Source organism: Andrena cerasifolii, chromosome 1 (assembly GCF_050908995.1).
Source record: "Andrena cerasifolii isolate SP2316 chromosome 1, iyAndCera1_principal, whole genome shotgun sequence".
NCBI lineage: Eukaryota > Metazoa > Arthropoda > Insecta > Hymenoptera > Andrenidae > Andrena > Andrena cerasifolii.
The window spans coordinates 29558487-29578811 of record NC_135118.1 but is presented as its reverse complement, the minus strand read 5'-3'; the positions used below and the strand labels follow the sequence as shown (position 1 = coordinate 29578811).

The 20325-nt window shown below is 40.4% G+C and overlaps 1 protein-coding gene across 1 annotated transcript in view; it reads left to right on the top strand.

Moving 5' to 3' along the window:
- The window catches only part of Mctp (multiple C2 domain and transmembrane region protein), a 60299-nt gene that overhangs the window by 23456 nt on the left and 16518 nt on the right, over positions 1-20325 (top strand). The window contains exons 3-6 of the mRNA XM_076823086.1: positions 3132-3524; positions 5619-5888; positions 7601-7743; positions 8097-8288. Coding sequence (XP_076679201.1) covers positions 3132-3524; positions 5619-5888; positions 7601-7743; positions 8097-8288 — 998 coding nt within the window. The remainder of the gene's footprint in view (positions 1-3131; positions 3525-5618; positions 5889-7600; positions 7744-8096; positions 8289-20325) is intronic.

The window sequence follows — 20325 nt, the reverse complement described above, 5'->3', positions numbered from 1 at the left end:
CTGAGATTATTAGTAACAACGGTTCCAACCAAGTGGTTGAAAAGAAAAGAAATATAAATTTTCTTTTCTGGCACTTACCTCAGTTAATAATAAATCGATGAAATAGTTTTCATGGATTTGTTTAAAATACTAGTTGTTAGGTACTGTATCCTCTGGTAGGAAAACTGGGCCTTTCTTTACCCATATAAGTAATTTAGATGACGTTCCTTTTGTTAGGGTAATTAATTTCCTTTTCGATTTTACAGTGTCTTTCTGGTACTATTCACTGTTGCGGTGGCGTGACGTTAGGTCTGGGTCTAAACTAGTGTTCCTTCTCGAGAAATTTTATAATTGCTTATGTCTTATTTCTCGAGAAATACTATAATTTCTCGAGGAACTTAAGTCTAGGAAAAATATTATAAATCTCAATGTATTACTAGTTAATCGCGAACGTATAAGCACATCTACAATTTATAATACATCTTATTACTAACATTAGAACCTATATGAATTCCAATAGAAAATCACAGTACAGAAGATTCGATATTATTAACTGCTGAAGGTGCTCTTAAATTCTTATTCAAAAATTTAGAAAAATTGTACACTGAATTAAGTACCTAATGACTTTCTTGTGGCTATTAAAGAAGAAATATAGAAAAGAGGAGATAAGACTATTGTATCCCGTATAAAATTTTCGCAAGATCCAGAATCTCTTCCAAAAGGGTCAAAAGATCTATCTCAAAATATAACAGTAACAGATTTTGCCACAAAAAAAATAGTTTCGCTGACGCTAAATTAGACGCATTCTGCTATTTAAAAATAAATTTAAAAACCAAAAAGTAATATTTCGCTTTGTACAAATTTTGTATTAAATAAATAAATTTACCAATTATATTTAATATCAATTTTTTCATTTACACAAGGTTTGTATAAATTAGACAGGAATAATCATTTAGTTAAAGTTTTCTTGTGTTTTCGATAAATATTATCAACATTATTGCAAAAATATAATTTTTGCAATATTTTTTCAATTTCTGTTTTCTCGAGAAATAAAAAATATGGAGAAATCAGGAAGACTAGTCTAAACAGACCCAGGCGCTATTAGATCGGCTCGCAGTTGCTATCATGTGTTCTAGTTTTCATTTGAATTTGCTCCGAAATCAACGCAGTTAACTAACCCTGCGTGGGATTTCAATGGATCGTTCAGCTTTACTATGTAATTATGTCTACTTACCGTTTATTAGTACTTGGTACGTGATGCGACCTCTGACTACGCCCGGAATTCGCGTTTAAAGACTATAATATCAGGCAAGAGGTATTCAAGTACCTGCTTCTTGCTGGGCGATTCGAATATTTTACACCAGCAACGCGATCACAGAGCTCGTGACGTTTTTTAATCAGGAAACAGGTTCTAGTTTTAGATTTCGATGTTGTTTGAAATGTGATGGATCTCGGTAGTTCTATACGCGAGCAATAGCTTCGTGGAGTGTCCTACTTTCGTGTGAAGTTTTGTTTTCTGGGCCACTTTCGCGGACCCATCCAAGATCCATATACGCTAAAATTGGAAACCGTTCCGAATTCAGAGCCGTAGGGCTGGTTATTAACAAAAAACGTGATGGAAGGATCGCATGTGTTCGAACGAAATTTTGCATGGAGTCGTTGGTTGGTTGCAAGGTAGAGCTGGATGTTTTCCTCGCAAGGTAACTTGTTATAGACTACCCGCTTATTAGCAGTAATTGCGCGCCTTTGTGATCGTGATTCCAGCGTCCTCATTGGATGGATGAAAGGCTTAGGTAGCTTTCTCGTGCTCTTAGAAATCGATCGTGTAGCTCGCGATATTGTATATACGATGGGTACATAGGTGCCCCTACTCGATTTCCTCGAAAGAAGGCCAAAGATCTTAAATAAATCTTGAAAATCATCCCCTTATACTTCGCTGCCTTTGATCAGACTCGATGGAGATCGAAATTCACAGAGCTGGAAAATGTAATATCCGAAGGTGCAAGGATATCGACGAGGAAGCGTGGAATTACGAGTTAAGGGACCTTCAGGGAACTTCGACATTTAGAGATGACTTTTTTCGAAGACATAAATCTATTGGCGTAATTTAGAAACGAATAAATAGAGAATCTTTAGTATTTGATTGGAATCGGTTGAACATTGGTGAAATATTAAGTTCGATTAAGTAGCTTCGGATACTATGGAATTACAGCAGAGATTTATCGAGTGACATTTGGCAGGATTAGATGACGTTAGACTTTATTTTCTTTGCAGGACTCGATCGAACTCAAATGGATACCTACTGTGGTATCGCGTGTTTCTTTAGGAAGCTCTGAAAGAATTGGTAGGATTTGAGGATTTGATGGGTATCGAAAGTATTGGGGCGTTTCGAAGGTCTTGTGGGATTCGGATGTCCTTGAGATGAATATCCAGTGGTTTTGGGGTCCTCGAGGACGTTTGGGGAAGGTCAGGTTTTTTGGGACCCTGTGGTGCCCGAGATCCTTGGAGTTTCCAAGATCCCAAGATCCCCGAGGTCCCAAGATCTCCGAGGTCCCAAGATCCCCGAGTTCCCAAGATCCCCCAGGTCCCAAGATCCCCGAGGTCCCAAGATCCCCGAGATCCCAAGATCCCCGAGGTCCCAAGATCCCCGAGGTCCCAAGATCCCCGAGGTCCCAAGATCCCCGAGGTCCCAAGATCCCCGAGGTCCCAAGATCCCCGAGGTCCCAAGATCCCCGAGGTCCCAAGATCCCCGAGGTCCCAAGATCCCCGAGGTCCCAAGATCCCCGAAATCCCAAGATCCCCGAGGTCCCAAGATCTCCGAGATCCCAAGATCCCCGAGGTCCCAAGATCCCCGAGGTCCCAAGATCCCCGAGGTCCCAAGATCCCCGAGGTCCCAAGATCCCCGAGGTCCCAAAACCCCCGAGGTCCCAAGATCCCCGAGGTCCTAAGATCCCCGAGGTCCCAAGATCCCCGAGGTCCCAAGATCTCCGAGATCCCAAGATCCCCGAGGTCCCAAGATCCCCGAGATCTCCATAGTCTTCAAGGTCCCCACATTCCCCTTTTCCTACCTATCTCAACCCCTTCACCCTTCCCCACAACCTCAATAATTCTAACCTACCCAGATTTACATACGAGAAACGCTAAAATTGCAGACCACAGCCGCGTGGAGGAGAGATCCAGACTGAACTTGAACGGGAGCCGTCAGCTCTCGAAAAGCGCCACGGAGCTCAGGAACAACGACAACAGTTCGCCGTCACGACACGGTGAACAATCCGGATCCGGCGTCGTCCATCATCGGCACCATCGCCACGCCACCTCGGTGGCTCAGAGGACGCACACCTTCTTCGCAACCTTGAAGAGTCGCTGGGCACGCAGCAGGAGCAAGGAACGAAAGAAGTCGAAGGACGCTGGAAACGTGCACTCCCAGGATGCGTCCTACAAGGCTGGCGGCATCGAAAGCGATTACGCAGCGGACTACTCCTCCGAGCACAGCAAAAGCTCTTCAGCCACGCAGAGTCCAGCCAGGCATGGCCTCAACCACCCAGGTACCCTGTCTTTTCCATTCAGTATCCAATAAGTTAATATTTCTATATACTTAAATCCAGGTCAGGGGTTTCCACGTGAGCAGCGTTGGATTAAGGTGGTAAGGGAATAGGATACTCTATGGCAGGGGTAACACTCTGCCAACGTAGCTATTATTCTCTAGAATCCTTCTAACTCTAAAAAGTAGTTGCACCATCTGAATTATTATTTTTAAAGGTCAATAAGAAGTCTCTGGAAACTCTTCCAGCATCCTAAGATGATTTATCTTCGTGTGTTTTCTCTAAACACTGTTTGAAGACTGATTGCAACACCCATTTACAAGATGAGATAGTTGGAGCCCTCAGCTATCTTCACTCTACACCGTGAATTGAGTAGGGATAGCGATGACTAGTCTCGTTAAAAATGTTTATTTCAAACCCAAATTCTAACACTAAATACCAACTTCTACGCTCCAAATCCTCCACCTCAGCAATTTTAATATCATCACCTGAATGCAACACCCATTTACAAGATGAGATAGTTGGAGCCCTCAGTTATCTTCATTCTACACCGTGAATTGAGTAGGGATACCGATGACTAGTCTCTTAAAAATGTTTCTTTCAAACCCAAATTCTAACACTAAAGACCAACTTCTACGCTCCACATCCTCCACCTCAGCAATTTTAATATCATCACCTGAATGCACTAATAAAGATCTTCAATTTCACACTCTAGTAGACAACATTCCCAATCGAGTCAGCATTCCTCCAAAGGTATTTGCGAACGAATTACTCAGAAGTCGAAGAGCTTCGATAAGGTATAAATACCAGGCATAGGTCGTTACCGCTCATTACTCCCTTTCCCTAATGGATTTGTTTTCCCCGCAGCCGCGACCTCGTGGAAATTAAATTCCAATTACTTGGACCGGCAGCGAACCAGCCGTCAAAGAGCGATAAAAAGCGCACGCGGGGGATTCATTTTCCTAAGAGTCATCAGCGTGTCCCGCGTTAACGAAGCTCCGTGTACGTCAACGTTGGAGTATTTGCTGCGTCGCTTGGAAAACTTCGAATAGAAAACACGGGGTCGCGGTTGATGCAGGGGATCGATATGTGTATCATGCGTTCCTGTCTCATTACATTGATTGATCTCGGAGGGCCGTGCTGCGGGCGCCAATCCTGTTTCATCACCGGTGAAGCCTGAAAGCTTTCGCGTGTAGTTGATGTCGGGTTCAATTGTTTACGGTTCGAGGCTGATCTCTTAGAAATCTTGAATGTTATAAATTGAATTATGATTCTTGAAAATTTTGCCCAAGAACTGTAAATTATTGTCGTACGTGAGCTGATGGGAAGAAGCTATATGTGCGTATATAAGTACTGTATGTAACTTTGGAATGGAATTCAGGATACAGAAGTAATAAAATCTTCTACGGGTGTACTCAGCAAAAGTGAAGTTTATAGGAGTTAGGTGGAGGGGGTGGAGAACAGAGTCCACAGCCTTGCAACTACACAATGCCTCGATACTAGAGCGTCCGCCAACCCTGAAACTAGTTCAATTTCGAACCCACTGTTATTTCCTTCACTTTGTATTTTGTAACCCTTTGAGCTGCAAGTATGCATGCCAGGCAAAGGGAAACGTGTCCTCCAAACCTTGCCTTGGTAAAAAGTGAAGAGTTCATGTTGCATAAAATTAACTGAACTATCGATTTTAAAGTCACTACAGTACTGTGTCTCTTTTCGTATCAAATAACTGCAACATTAGCTAAACTTTTTTTTTTTTAAATTCTCGTCGAGAATTTGCTACAGCGCATTCTCTGGGACCAGGCGAGCATCTGGTGCGACACAAAAAGCTCCATAACTCAGGAGCAATGTCTGGGCGAGGTCAGCCGGGTGATACGTTTACACAAACTTTCTTTATTACCCCAGCGCCCTGAATTCGACTCTAAGGTTGCCCCTATATTTCACGACACGCGGCTGCCTATCGGTTTCATCGCGCGCCGCATCGAACCCACTTGGAATATATGAAATCTCGAGGAACCCTCGAGCCGGCTTTGAATTCGCGAGGATGCCTCCGCGAGGGACACGTATCTTATAAAACGTGCGCTGGTTTTCTGCGAGCAGAGTCGCCGCTGGCACGCGGCGGAAGGCAGAATGTCGTGACGAGGCCGGAGGACAGCCCTGGGAAATGCAGCGAGGGTCACTCGAAAGGATCCTTGAGCTTCCAGGCGGCGAAGGACGAGGATGCTCGAGGATCGATGAACCAGGATGATAATGTGTTCGTTCAGGAGGAGGTGGCCAGGAGGAGGGAGCTTGCGTTGAGGCAGCATGCTTTTTTCCAGCTTCGTTTGCACATCAGGAGAGGAGAGAACCTGGTCGCTATGGACAGATGCGGTGAGATAAATTCCTTCTCTTTTTTCCTCTCCCAGTGCGTATACGCGACAATGGAACCGCGCGTTTAGCATCCATTCAGAGACCTTTTCTAAAGAGCTGCCAATTGTTTGAGAAGGTTGCTTGCCTGGGTGTAGGGTGGCTAATTAGGAGCGGGTATTAATACCTTCCGTGTACATTAAAAGGGAAGTGAATGGGATGAAGCGGATACATGGTCCAGTTTGACCCACTTTTTAATTGCAGGCCATAACGAGATCGAAATCTGATATAGGAGTTCACGCTGACGAAGTGTGAAACAAGCTTGCAAGATCTGTATAAATTATAAAGGCTATTATGTTACGGGTCAGAATTGACCCTGTATTCGCCGTGCGGTCAACTGTCAAGCTATCCGTCTTACAAGACTCGAGGATTGATACAGTATTTTATTATAAATTTTTTAGGTGAATTTTCTTAAGTTCATAAGCCTTAGATGGCAAATTTCTTCTGCCCCCGCTATAGCAAAGAAAACAATTCATTTTTAAATACCTTTCGTTTCAAAATTTTCTATCCGAATGGTACTGAATGGTCCAGATTACAGAGTTCGATAAAATTTGACTTTTTTCGGATTTGTAACATTCAGTAGCCGTTTCTTATAGGTTTTTGTGCGCAGAAGACGAATCCGCAAACCGTTTGTCGCCATCGCCCTCAGTTTTTGAGAAATTCGATTTTCAAAATAACTGCAAATTTTCAACTTTGAACATCTTTTGTGTCGAAACGGTAATACTTATTTGGTTGCTCGTTGCGTCAAATTATTCTATGAACTCTCCCGAATACAACGGTATAAATTATTATTGCATTATGAACGTTTAAATATGTTTAAACATCGATCAAAGGGAAAAGGACACCCGAAATGCAGCCATTTTTGCAGATATCTTTAAATTTATTTGCAAAACTAAGGGTCTAGGAGAAATTCTGAGTATTCGACGCGATGCAGCAGACATTTTCCCTTTGGGAAGCATCAACAGAAGTGGCAAGTCACATTGTGTTTTCATTAGCGAAGCGAAATAGTTTGGCAAAACGTGCGCACAATCGTTTAACGCGCGTGACTACCACTGTCGACGGCGCACGTTTTGCCAAACTATTTCGCTTCTGTATTGAAAGCAAAACGTGACTTACCACTTCTGTTGATGCTTTCCGAAGGAAAAATATCTGGTGCATCGCGTGGAGTAATTAGATTTTCTCCTAGACCCTTACTTTTGCAAATAAATATACAGATATCTGCAAAACGGGGTGCATTTCGGGTACATAACATATTTAAAAGTTCATAATGCACTAATAACTTATATCATTATATTCAGGAGGGTTCATAGAATAATTTGATGTAACAACCAACCGAATAACTATTACCGTTTCTACACAAAAGATGTTCAAAGTTGAAAATTCGCAGTTTTTTTTCAATATTTAATTTCTCAAAAACTGAGGGTGATGGCGACAAACGGTTTGCGGATTTGTTTTCACCGCGCGAAAACCTACAAGAAACGGCTATTGAGTGTTACAAGTCCTGATGGCTGTCGAACTGTGTTATTAATTTTTTTTTTTCGATTTAATTTTACACAACGAACCACTGCGTTAGTTGCCCCACGAACTTCACCCCTTTGTACAATATTACACAATTATCCTCGACCATCGTTTTTAGAGTTCGAAATTCCAGACAGGACGTCAATATCCTGTTACAGGCGCCAGCGATCCCTACGTGAAAGTGAAATGCTCCGGCCGATTGCTGCACAAGTCGCGGACGGTTCACCGCGACCTAAATCCAGTTTGGGACGAGAGCGTGACCTTGCCTATAGAGGACCCTTTTCAGTCGCTCACGATCAAGGTAAATGCCGTCGATGAAATTCACCTCGAAAGGGGGAAAGGTCGTGACGCACAGGAGAGGAGCTTATTTAGCCGGTCGAATAATTTTGTATAACAAGCTGCATGGAACGAAAGCGTCCAATCTTAACCAACCCTTAGAATCCAATTACCGTGGATTTATTCTTTGGTTCCAGAGCATTGTAAACAGAAGGCTTGAGTTGTTCTTATTAGCTCCTCTCTACTTGTGGCTAACAGAATATTTTATTCATTTTACTATTGTTCGTACCAGTGGGTTCCAAACAGAGAGCTTGGGGTGTTTTTATCAGCTGCTTGTTACTTCCTTGGACTAATGGCAGGCTATTCTCGTGTCGACAGGTCTTCGACTACGACTGGGGCCTGCAGGATGACTTCATGGGCGCGGCCCAGCTGGAGTTAACGCAGCTCGATCTCGGCCAACCGCAGGATATCGTTCTGGAACTGAAGGACCCAGCCAGGCCGAAGCAACATCTCGGGGAGGTTTACTTGTCCGCGACCCTTTGGCCCAGGAATCAACAGGAGAAGGAGCAGGTACCGTGTCCTTGTAAAGTTTGTACAGTACCACCGAGAAGGGATATAGCGTGGTCGTGAAAGCAGCGGCAGCCTCAAAGTTTATAGCTTTGAAGTTTCGGAGCACGAGGTCTGGAAATCCCACAAAAGTACCGAACCTCAGAGCTGTAAACTGTGTGACTCCCGCAGCTTTTACGACCACCCTATATCCTTTACAGACACTGTACTTAACCATCCTTTGATTTGGGTACTTCGTCTCTGCTGTCTGACTCGTAAAAGTCATACACTCCTGCCACTTAACCGCTGCGGTACGTGTTCTCGATCTTGCTACGCCTACTTGCCACGTGACATAGTTTCGTGATTTTTTCATTAAGGCTCGAAAGACAGGAGACACTTTCGTGACTCGCGGCTGGTATCTCAGATATATTCACTTGCCAGGTACTGTGTCAACCTTTAACTGGTGGCGTTGGGGTCTGACATATTCCAATTTTTATCTCCACTTACACAGTAAATTTTTTGACACAGCATCCAAGTGTTTCCAGTGGCTGCACAAAATCTTATTTGTAAAAAATATAACTACAATTAGTTGCTTTGTATCCTCACGTGGAAAAACCTCGAAATGCCTCTCTCGACGGATGCTGGGTCTATTTTGACCCCTTTCGAAATTGATTATACTTATTATTATCATTGCCCTAAGGAAATAAGGATTTTAGGTTATTACAAGATCAAAGTTTAACACAGAAATTTATTTCGAGTATTCCATAAATGAATTTATATTGCAAATGAACTCTTGCACCGAAAGAATCTCTGATTTTCTGTCAATCATCGCTACTATTCACGAGTGGAGGCCCGTACTGTACCTCGCTCCCCTCCACGCGTCCGAAACTACGCAGAGTGGGGGAAACGCTCCGCCCCCAACGCAACTCTGCGAGATCTAATTGGTTGAAACTTTGACAGTCTTTTACGCGAAAACGGTTCCTTTGCGAGACAAGGTTCCTTGGGACATTGTTTCTTCTTATCGAGTAGAATTCCCAGAACTGAAAGAAGAAATGTTTCGCTCTCTTCTTTGCTTTTATTCGTGAAAGCCGTGGCTGTTGCTACTTCCACACCTAATGGAGTTATCATCTCGTATAAATTTACGGTCTCGGGGTCAAAGAACATGGAATATTGCGTTGATAGATGTAGGGCAGCGTGGGCAGATTTGCATACCATGACGGGGATAGGGGCATCGTTCGTCGTATTGTTTTGGAGGATGTTATCTGCCCAGCTGAAGCTGCGTGCTGAATTCTAACGCGTCGCGGCAGCTGGAAATATATTAATGCACGGATTAGTGAAGGTGCAAACACCAAGTATTATATTTAACAAATAGAAACGGTTAATTCTTTCCTCGAAATATGGAAGAAAGTGGCGCACGAGTGGCATATATGCTTGAATGTTTCCCAGCGGAAAATTAGGGCTGGGTAATTGAATTCGGGGTCGAGTGGTGCACCGAAGAGGGACTTTTCAAAAAAAAAATTCCGACGATGCCTCGAGTAGCTCTGGAGCGAACGTTAAATCATACTTTTCGATCAATTCCACGTTCACGCTGCGCCTGGCAGGACGCTACCACACGAGCAGATATCGAAAAACGATAAATCCTTGCCTCGTCAACATCGACAGCCGACAATTAGAATGCCTATTTATTTACTCGGTTCTTAACTGGCCGAGGAACATGGGCCATGGATGAAACATTCGGTGTTCCATTAATCCTTTAAACTCGATTATCGAACCGTTTGCCGTACTCTCAGTGCGGGAATCCCCCAGTCCTATACCTTAAGCATACTCGCTGAACGCCCATAGGCGTTCCTCGGGGGAGCTGCGTGTAGCCACTTAACTAATTGTCTATCCGCCTTGAGCGATTCAAAACAGAATCCAAACGGGGGAATAGACTTAAGAAAGCGGAGGAAATAAAAATCCAATGAATAGGCGGTACCAAATCGCATTAAAAAATAGATATAGAAATATTTGAAATTTTTGTTTGCCAATGTTTAAAGGGTGTTACGATCCAGAGAATAGATCAGGGATGGCGAGTAACGTGATAGTAAATATGCACACCCTCGGGTGTCTAAATTACCAAGGTATTTTAAGTGGAAGGCCATCTATTCAGGAGTTGACCCTGTTAGAGGGGAAGACGTGTCGGCTCTCCATGTTTCATTCAGCATTTCTCCGAAGTCGGAGAGACGTTTGGTAATTGACTCTGTTCTTTTCGATGCGCATATGTACATACGTACATCGAATGCATATTTATAGAGGCTGAGGAATCGGGGAACTAGGTTGTGACAGAACTGGGAACAAACTCGTCCGTGTCACGATATTGACTCCAGAGCATTGTTGAAAATATATATCCAGAAGTTTGAAGGCTTGCAACTTTTCCCATTCAACTGCTTCCACTGGGGTGTTGTAGGTGTGGGCTGCGAAATATTTCTGAAGATATTGCTGAGCTAATATTTGCATTTAAGGAGGGGCCTTACCCAGAAATCAATCGACAAGTGTTGTAGGTATTTAAAGGAAGTTAATGTTTATTTAAATAGCCAAGGTAATTACGAAGAACTTAATTAGGAAGACTTGCGATACCGTGGTAATCTTATCGCCCTGCTAATCGTACTGTCACTTTGGATTGGCTGTAGGTAGATTACAACATTCTTGGATTTTTATTCACAGAATTTAGAATGTGCTGAGCAAAGGGTGCAGCCGGATAAGCATAGTGAACAGTGCCCCTAAACGAAATTGAACTTTGTTTGCGGCAATCTATAAGTTCCTCTAAGAAAACTATTTCTGCCAAGTTTCAACCCGATACCCCTACTACTAGGGTAGTTACAGGGTGAAACGTAATTTACAGTTTAAGCTCCATTACTTTTGTTCTATTGAATGGAAACTTATACAAAAAATCAGAGGCCTTCTGTCCATTGATACACGTGTCTGTGAATTTTTTCAGAATTTTCAGTGGCAAAGCCGAATTTTAAAAAATTCAAAAATATTAAAAATGACGATTTCAAAGTATAAATTTCAAATTACAACATTTATATTTTTACAATTTTTGCGTCTCTGTATGGCCGTTGATGTCTAATTTTTTCAGATTTTTCGAAAGGGTGGTATTAAGAGTATTAATGGTAATCTAGAGTTGCGAGGGAAATATTTTTAAAGGGAAACAGTATTTATTAATGTTAAGGGATGTGAGGAATGTTTCAAATAAGACACTGTAGTTCTCATGAAAAATGCATGGTGCGGGGTTGGAGCCATATTTTTAAAAATACATAGGTACACTCGCGGAGAGGGAATTCTATTTCGTTCGGATGTCCCAATAAAAATATCGTCTCTGGAATTGGAAATACGTATCGTGGGATGTGGTAGCGCATTTTAATCATTTCAAGATTGTACGTACACTGCTCATGCTTATCAAAACACCATTAATAATGGAGGAGTATAATCCGTCCCCAGCTGTCGTAGCTTGAAATAGAATTGAAAAGAGGGTGTATTTCCATGGAATAACGAGTTGAAAAAGTGGAACAAACTTTTCTTTGCTAAACTCAGCGCAACTTACTTCTTCGATATTTATGAAAAAGAGTTAGGTACTTTCTTAGTTGGAGGGCAAGTTCGAGTTAGATGTATGAGTGATCGATGGATCTTGCGGGTGGATTTTCTCGAAAATGAAGCTTCGAGGGAGAAAGGGGGGTTTTCGTCTCTATCTAACTATGGTGATCGCTATTCCCCCTATTTCTTATATTACTTCTACTTCTACCCCTATTTTTATTTCTACTACTTCTACCCTCACTTCTTCTACTACTGCTACTTCAATTACTGGTGCCACCTCCCAACTTCTTCTATTACTACTTCTACCTTCGTTGCCGACCTGCCACTTTCCTTCGAGACCAATCTGTATCTCATTGAGATTTCTACGATATGACGCTGAAATTTCCATAATAATATATCCCCTTAACATTTCTATAAAGCCACGTAGCGTTTTGCATAACAGAACACCGAAATTTCCATAACATCACACTGAGATTTATATTCACAGTATGACGTTGCGATTTCTACAATGTCTCATTGAAATTTGTATTACACAAACACCATACTCAGCTCTGTACAACGTCACAGTCAGATCTGCGTAACATCTTTTCTATTATACGTATACATCACACGGAGGCTCGTGCAATACACGATTGAGATTTATACAGCGTCAGAAAGTGCATCGCACATTGCTATCCCCCCCAAATTGAGACAGACAGTTCGCGGTGGAACAGGAAGAACGTCCCCCAAGCGCTTCCAACCCCGAAGTATTAATAGCCGTAGCCAGGAACTGAAGCCTCTGACGCCTAAGTACGTCTCGTTGCTCGCGATATAACATGACATAATACCAACGTGCTCTCTATGTAATCCTTGTGGATCGTCCGTCATCGTTTCGCCTCAGCTTGCAAACACGTTGAATGAACTCGTGGTCTGTGGTCACAGCCAGCACACCGCGGGCTTCCCTTGTGAGTCACGATAATGTCATGATCAATATTGGAGCTACAAAGTGAGAAAAGAAAAAGGTCAAATGGGCCACACCCTGGCGATGGTCTGTCTACTAACAGCAATCGCTGTTACGCAATCTGACTTTGACCTGAAATCATAGAAATCAGGGTATCGAGGTTCGTCACTCTTCCTTTTTTTTTCGATTACTTTTTAGTGACATTTCGCAATTACTTTCCTGGCCAAGGATATTCGCAGATCGTCCTTCAATGTACTGCTGATCGCGAATCTTAATGCATTTGTGATAGTTTTAGGTAAGAATTTTTTCAAACTGGAATTATTAAACTATTTTTTAGTCGAACATTATTTTGTTTGCTCGTAGTGTTTAAAGGTATTTATTTAATTTATTGTTGGTCGTGAATTTTAGTGCGTTTGTGATCGTTTGTAGAATTTTATATCGAAAGTCTGATTTTAAGGAGAATTTTATATTGAAATTATGATTTTAAGGAGAATTTTATATTGAAATTCTGATTTTAAGGAGAATTTTATATTGAAATGCTGATTTTAAGGGGAATTATATATTGAAATTCTGATTTTAAGGAGAATTTTATATTGAAATTCTGATTTTAAAGAGAATTTTATATTGAAATTCTGATTTTAAAGAGAATTTTATATTGAAATTCTGATTTTAAAGAGAATTTTATATTGAAATTCTGATTTTAAAGAGAATTTTATATTGAAATTCTGATTTTAAGGAGAATTTTACTGTGTAATTCTGATTTTAAGGAGAATTTTACATTGAAATTCTGATTTTAAGGAGAATTTTATATTGAAATTCTGATTTTAAGGAGAATTTTACTGTGTAATTCTGATTTTAAGGAGAATTTTACATTGAAATTCTGATTTTAAGGAGAATTTTATATTGAAATTCTGATTTTAAGGATAATTTTATATTGAAATTCTGATTTTAAGGAGAATTTTACATTGAAATTCTGATTTTAAGGAGAATTTTACTCTGTAATTCTGATTTTAAAGAGAATTTTATATTGAAATTCTGATTTTAAGGATAATTTTACATTGAAATTCTGATTTTAAGGATAATTTTACATTGAAATTCTGATTTTAAGGATAATTTTATATTGAAATTCTGATTTTAAAGAGAATCTTATATTGAAATTCTGATTTTAAGGAGAATTTCAATGTTGAGGTTCATCGGTGATTAATTGCAATTATAAGATAAAGAGTTTCATTTGCCGGAGGTATTCAAATCTTAGCAGCAAATGTGTTAATAAAATACAATTGCACACATTGAATAACGACCGTGTTTGTGGAGATGCACGTATGCACACCCGTTAATAGCGTCATCGCGGGGTCCAATGTGTTAATCGACCCCTAGAGACGCGTTACAGATAAAAAGTTGAGAATGAGGATCAAGGAGGCGAAGAGTGGCGACGGAAACACTTATCTGCGACGGTGTTACACAGCCAAGTATCGCGTATGTACAGGGTGGGGCATTATTAGTGGCACGTGTCGACGGATGTCGATTCCGCGCGAAGAAACAAGTCGAAAATGTAAAATCACTTTCCTGAAAATAGGGAAAAGAGAATAATCGAAAATGGAACCAACCCTTAGCCAAGTGCACGCGCACTTGATATTTCATTCACAGTAACACAGCATAAGCAGTGCTGTATTTAATTCATTCTTAATTAGAAGCACGTGTACCAAATAATTTTTCAAACTCGATTTTCTTAGAAATGGAGTATCTATAAGAAATCTTTATTCTACACTTTCGACTCATTTTTCGACATAGATGCACTTGATCCATAATTGAACAGCACACTCGCTGCTGCATTTCGTTAATTATTAACTAGGTGCACGTGAACTAAAAAAAATTTCGCAAGTATATTTTCTCAAAGCGAAGCTTCGTTCGAAAAATATTTATTCTACACATTCGACTCATTTCTGGAGAAAGATTCACTTGGTATCCATACTTGAACAGCACACTCACTGCTGAATTTCGTTAATTATTAATTAGGTGTAGGGTTTATACAAAGTCCGACTTTGAAGAAAAAGACGGTTCTCGAATTTCACTATTCCCAAAAAAACGGTTAACGAATTTTCAGAAAAAATGTAATTAAAATAGAAAATAAATATGTATATATTATTTCAAAAATTTTCATTTGTTTTTAATATTTATGAAATTACAAAAATATGACAAAATAAAATATACTCTATCTGTACAAAATCAAATAAATAAGAAAAATTAAAATAACTAAAATCCGTACAATTTTTCAGTTCATTTAATATTTATGGATCTACAAAAATGTGACACAATAAAATACACTGCATACAAAACCAAAAAAAAAAAACACTGAAATTACTAAAAATCCCTGCAAACTATAAATTATAAATCTTTATTTTATTTAGTATCTTTCTTCCGAAAATATGAACTCATGAAGATTGGTTTTAGATTTCAAGTGAAAATTATTTAGATTTCAAGTGAAGATTAGTTTTAGATTTCAAGTGAAAATGTTATCGTATTTAATTAAACAATTAATTCCTTTTTACATATTAATTCTAGTACCTATATAAAACCTGTCTTTTAAAATTTAAAAACCAGTTTTCGAATTTCACAAATTTATAAAAAAAATCGGTTTTTAAAAACCGTCAAACCCTAATTAGGTGCACGATCCCAGAAACTTCTTCCAGGTCTATTTTCTCGAAAGCGAAGCTCCCTTCGAAAAAAAACTTTACTCTTCAATTTCGACTGATTTTTGGACCAGAATCCACTGGATCAAAATTGAACACCACGTCATTAAACTACTCCCTCCGTTCTACTGATCCTAATTAATCGCGCACATATCGTTGATAATTCCGTTGTACCAACGTGCCTTCAACTGCGGTTCCACGTTCCCCACTTATCATTTCATCCAGATTGCCTGGCTTTCCAATCGCGCGATGTATTACAGCCCACTCCGTACGTTAAATTTACATACGTGATATCGCAATATTTACCTCCGAGCGCGAATGGAGAGGGAAAGAGAGAGGCACTGGTTGTCGAGTTAAGCCGCGTTGTTAGGCAGTCACACACGGCCGTCGAGGAAGAACGGTTCTCGTTGTTCCCCTCGACCGTATCGCCGACGGTTCTGCCGCGATTTTATCGTCACGAGCGGCGTGTTTCGTCAACGCGGTCCAATTATTTCGCTCGCTCACCGTTCGCCCCGTTTCCGCGAGAATCCACCGCACCGGGTGGCCGGGAAGTTCAACTCCACCGTAGGAACGATCGCACTGTCGTTGATCTAAGTTCGTTGATAAGTTTGGTGCCAGTGAACACTTGACCGCCATTGCCAATCGCATTCTTCGCCAACGTGCTCCAATTAGTTTACTAACTGCGTGATTCATCTTGTTCCCGCGCGGTTCCGCGAGAATGAATCGTTAACGACGGTTCAGATTCATCGTAGGAGGGACTGCTGTTGTTAAACCCAGTTATCCCATGAGGCCTGTGCTAAACAGCGGCGATTTCTTCAGGATTAGTAATCATCTTCGACGTGGCGCCCCCGGTACTTCACGAAGGTTGTGATGTTGCGACGCTGGGTCGTCGAAAGCTTCGGCTCCACTGTAGGAAGGGTTGTTACAGCTACACCTAGTTCTTCCGCAACATCTGAATATTATCACTACACAGTCGATCCCTTAAATCGTGCTGTGGATGAGACGAACCAGTGCCCCGCTGACATAGACGCGCTCGCTGTCTCCTTCGCTTCGTTTAGGAACCAATTGCTTAGGAGATGTTAGCTCAGTAATTTAATTTAATTGGAATCAATTTAAGCACCTTCGGTGCTGTGATTAGGTCTTAGGGCTCAGACTGTTTTGTTTGTTTTTATTTATTTTATTTCACTTTATTTTATTTATTTTATTTCACTTTATTTTATTTATTTTATTTCACTTTATTTTATTTATTTTATTTCACTTTATTTTATTTATTTTATTTCACTTTATTTTATTTATTTTATTTCACTTTATTTTATTTATTTTATTTCACTTTATTTTATTTATTTTATTTCACTTTATTTTATTTATTTTATTTCACTTTATTTTATTTATTTTATTTCACTTTATTTTATTTATTTTATTTCACTTTATTTTATTTATTTTATTTCACTTTATTTTATTTATTTTATTTCACTTTATTTTATTTATTTTATTTCACTTTATTTTATTCATTTTATTTCACTTTATTTTATTTATTTTATTTCACTTTATTTTATTTATTTTATTTCACTTTATTTTATTTATTTTGTTTCACTTTATTTTATTTATTTTATTTCACTTTATTTTATTTATTTTATTTCACTTTATTTTATTTATTTTATTTCACTTTATTTTATTTTATAGTTTTACATTTTATTTTATGTTATTTTGTGTTTTTGTTACATTTACTTTATCTTTGTACTAATTTGCTCTATACTTTGTATCTAAAGGGTTCTCCCGTTAATTTAATAATAATAATAATAATAATAATAATAATAGTAGCAACGTGACGGTTTCTTCAGCGCTACTACCCACAATCTGCCATGGAGCTCTTTAATTCGCAAAGTTGATGATTTCATGCGATCTCGCGGCAATGGATTGTCAAAAACTTCAGGTTCACCTTAGGAAAGATTCTCATGGCTAAACCTAGTTCTCCTTATGATTATTTTACCTTGATTACTGGTCGTAATCTTTGACGTACCGCAGCAGGTAGTTCTCCGAGTTCAGTTCCACGACAGTGAGCTATTAAAAACTTCAGACTCACCTAAGGTTTGTTGTTCTTAATCCAAGTTTTTTTTAGGTATACCTTGATAACATGGTGACGACTTCTTCGAGATTAATATAGTCACAGTCTCTGGCAGAACGCTCTAATTACTTCCCTCAAGCTTGCCACTAGTTCCTTGATTCCAGGCCCCAGGATCGATGCCACGAGACAAGGTCGTTTAAAAGATTCACGCCTTCTATACGGAGGACTAATCTGCCTTCTGCTGGCAACGATTTCGCCACGATTATCAAGCGACCTGGAAAATTCAACGAAAAGCAGCTGACTCTTGTCAGCCTTCCTCGCTCGCGTAATTCCATTGTCTTCCAAGGATATACGCTTGTCCCACCTTGTAGAAGATTAATCTGTGATCTGTAGCAGGCCTTACACTGGTACAGTGATTACTTAGCCGCGATTGTCACTGGTATGCATTCACAGTTTGGAAGATTTCTGGTAGAACAGCCCTGTTCTCCACGGTTCCTGTCGAATACATGGGTCTTCTGCTCAATAATCTGCCCTGCTTTTGGTTCACCCACGTGCTTCACCTTGGCAGAGATTCATCTGCGACCTGTAGGAAACCTTCTATCAGTACAGCAATTACTTATTTACAGTTGCACTCCATTTAAAAAAAATTCAAGTCAAAAGAAATCTGTTTTCTACAATTTCTGCTGAACACCTATTTCTTTTGCCTAACCATCTGCAATATTTTAAGTGAACACATACTTCCCCACCTTATCTAACATTAATCCACAATTTGTGCCAAGCTTTCCTCCAGCACATTGCTTAAGGGGGTATTCTACCCAAAAATTCTATTTTTTCTTTTTGATTTTCGGTAACAATGTCCGGACTTGGTTACATCTAGGCGATAACTACGCTCATATAGATTAAAAAAATCTTTGGTACTCTCGTTTTAGACGACTAGGACGGCCGCAATTCGTGCGCCCAAAGGGGGCGGTTTTTCATGACATGACCTGCGCTTCGGCCTGTAACTTGTACAAATTTCAATATAACGCATTCCAAAAATTCGTGTTGATAGTTCAAACACTACTAAATATGTGTGCAAAACCCCTGCCCTGTAGGTGCGCTAGGTTTTCCAGAATTAATTTTCAAATATCACCTTCAAAAACGAGTGTCTAGACTAGAATACCCCCTTAAGTGCCCACAATCACATTTGATATTTTTAATTGAAAAAGGCCCGCTAAGAATAAACCCATTTTTCACAATTTTTGTTAAACATCAAACCTTTTACTCGATCTATTTTATTTTAAACAAACGCACGCGTTCTCCACCTTATCGAGCATTAATCGACAATTTGCAGTAATCCTTTCGCCAGCAAAGTACTTAAATGCCCACAATTTCATCTAGTATTTTCAGTTAAAAAATGCCACCAGAGGCAATTGAGTTCCTGCTACACGCATAACTCTTCTGGCTACGTAACGCAATTGTTTCTACTAAACACACTTGCCTCTTATGTCAACGGTCACCTCACACTCGTGCGCACGTGTTAAGAGTGTCCCTGGAAGGAAGTAAAGAGGAAGTGGAGCAGTGGACGAGCCCAGAAAAGCGACGCACTGTGTAAGAAACGGAATCGCGATAGCGGCAACGAGCCACGTGCACGGTGTAATGGGGGGGTATCTCGATGACTCATCCGCGTTAATTGTAAGTGGCTCGGTTAATTAAGCGGCCTGTTAACAGAGCTGCGAGCTGCCACGTGATCCTGGCGATTTTTCCTCCCCCCTTTCCCAGTTACGTTAATCAATATTAGGTGGTTCGACGTAAAAATTCTATTTTCTTCTTTTTATCTCGCCGTCCTTCTGCTCTTCCTGTAACGCGGACAGAACGTGGGTGTAGGGAAATTACTGGCATCTGTGGCACCCAGCAGGGGCGACATTATTTCCCCCTTTTGAATTCTTATTAAAATTAGGTGCTTCGACTTAAACCCCGCTTCGAGTCTTCTCGCATTTCTCTCCTCATCCTTCTGCTCCTCTTGAGACGCAGAAAGAACACAGACGTTGGAAAATTACTGGCATCTGTGGCACCGAACCGTGGCATTAACTTCTTCCCTTTTCGAGGTTTCAGCAGAATTAGGTGCCTGGACGTGGGAATTTCTCACTCTGCTTCGAGTTTCCTTGTATTTTTCTCGTCGCCCTTCCACTCGTCCCGTGACGCGGGGCGAACAGTGGATGTTGGAAAATTACTGGCATCAATTGCACGCGATCTCGAAGCGTCGAGAACTGTGAGCGATCGATTGAAATTGCGCTGAGAGTCCTCGCTGTGAATAAATGTTTTCATATCCCAGGAAACTGTGCTGCGAGTGCGTTGGAACGAAGGGGAATGCGCGATAGGGGCGGAAGATGGGAATATTTGAGGTGCAGTGAAATAATGAGAAGGCAGGGTGCGTGGTGATTTCATTGGCATTTGGATTAGCTGATGTGGCCAATTATACATCGCAGAGACACGTTGAAGAACCGAGGATAAGAAACATCCGACGCACGTTATGATAAGTCACGCGCAACAAAAACTTGCTGAACATATAATGTGGAAAAACCGTGCGTGACAGAGGCACTCCGTTCCTTCGATCCATACTTAAAGGAACGAGGACAACAATAGTAAGTTCAAGGTGCCGAGAGTTTCATTTTTAGGTAAAGAACGCCTTAAGGGGGGAGCCTGGTGTAACTAAATGAAAATCTAGGCATTTTTCGGGAATTTTTTTTAAAGAAAGTATTCGATAGATCTTTCTGAAACTTTCAGGATATTGTATTAACAGGTTGAGGTATA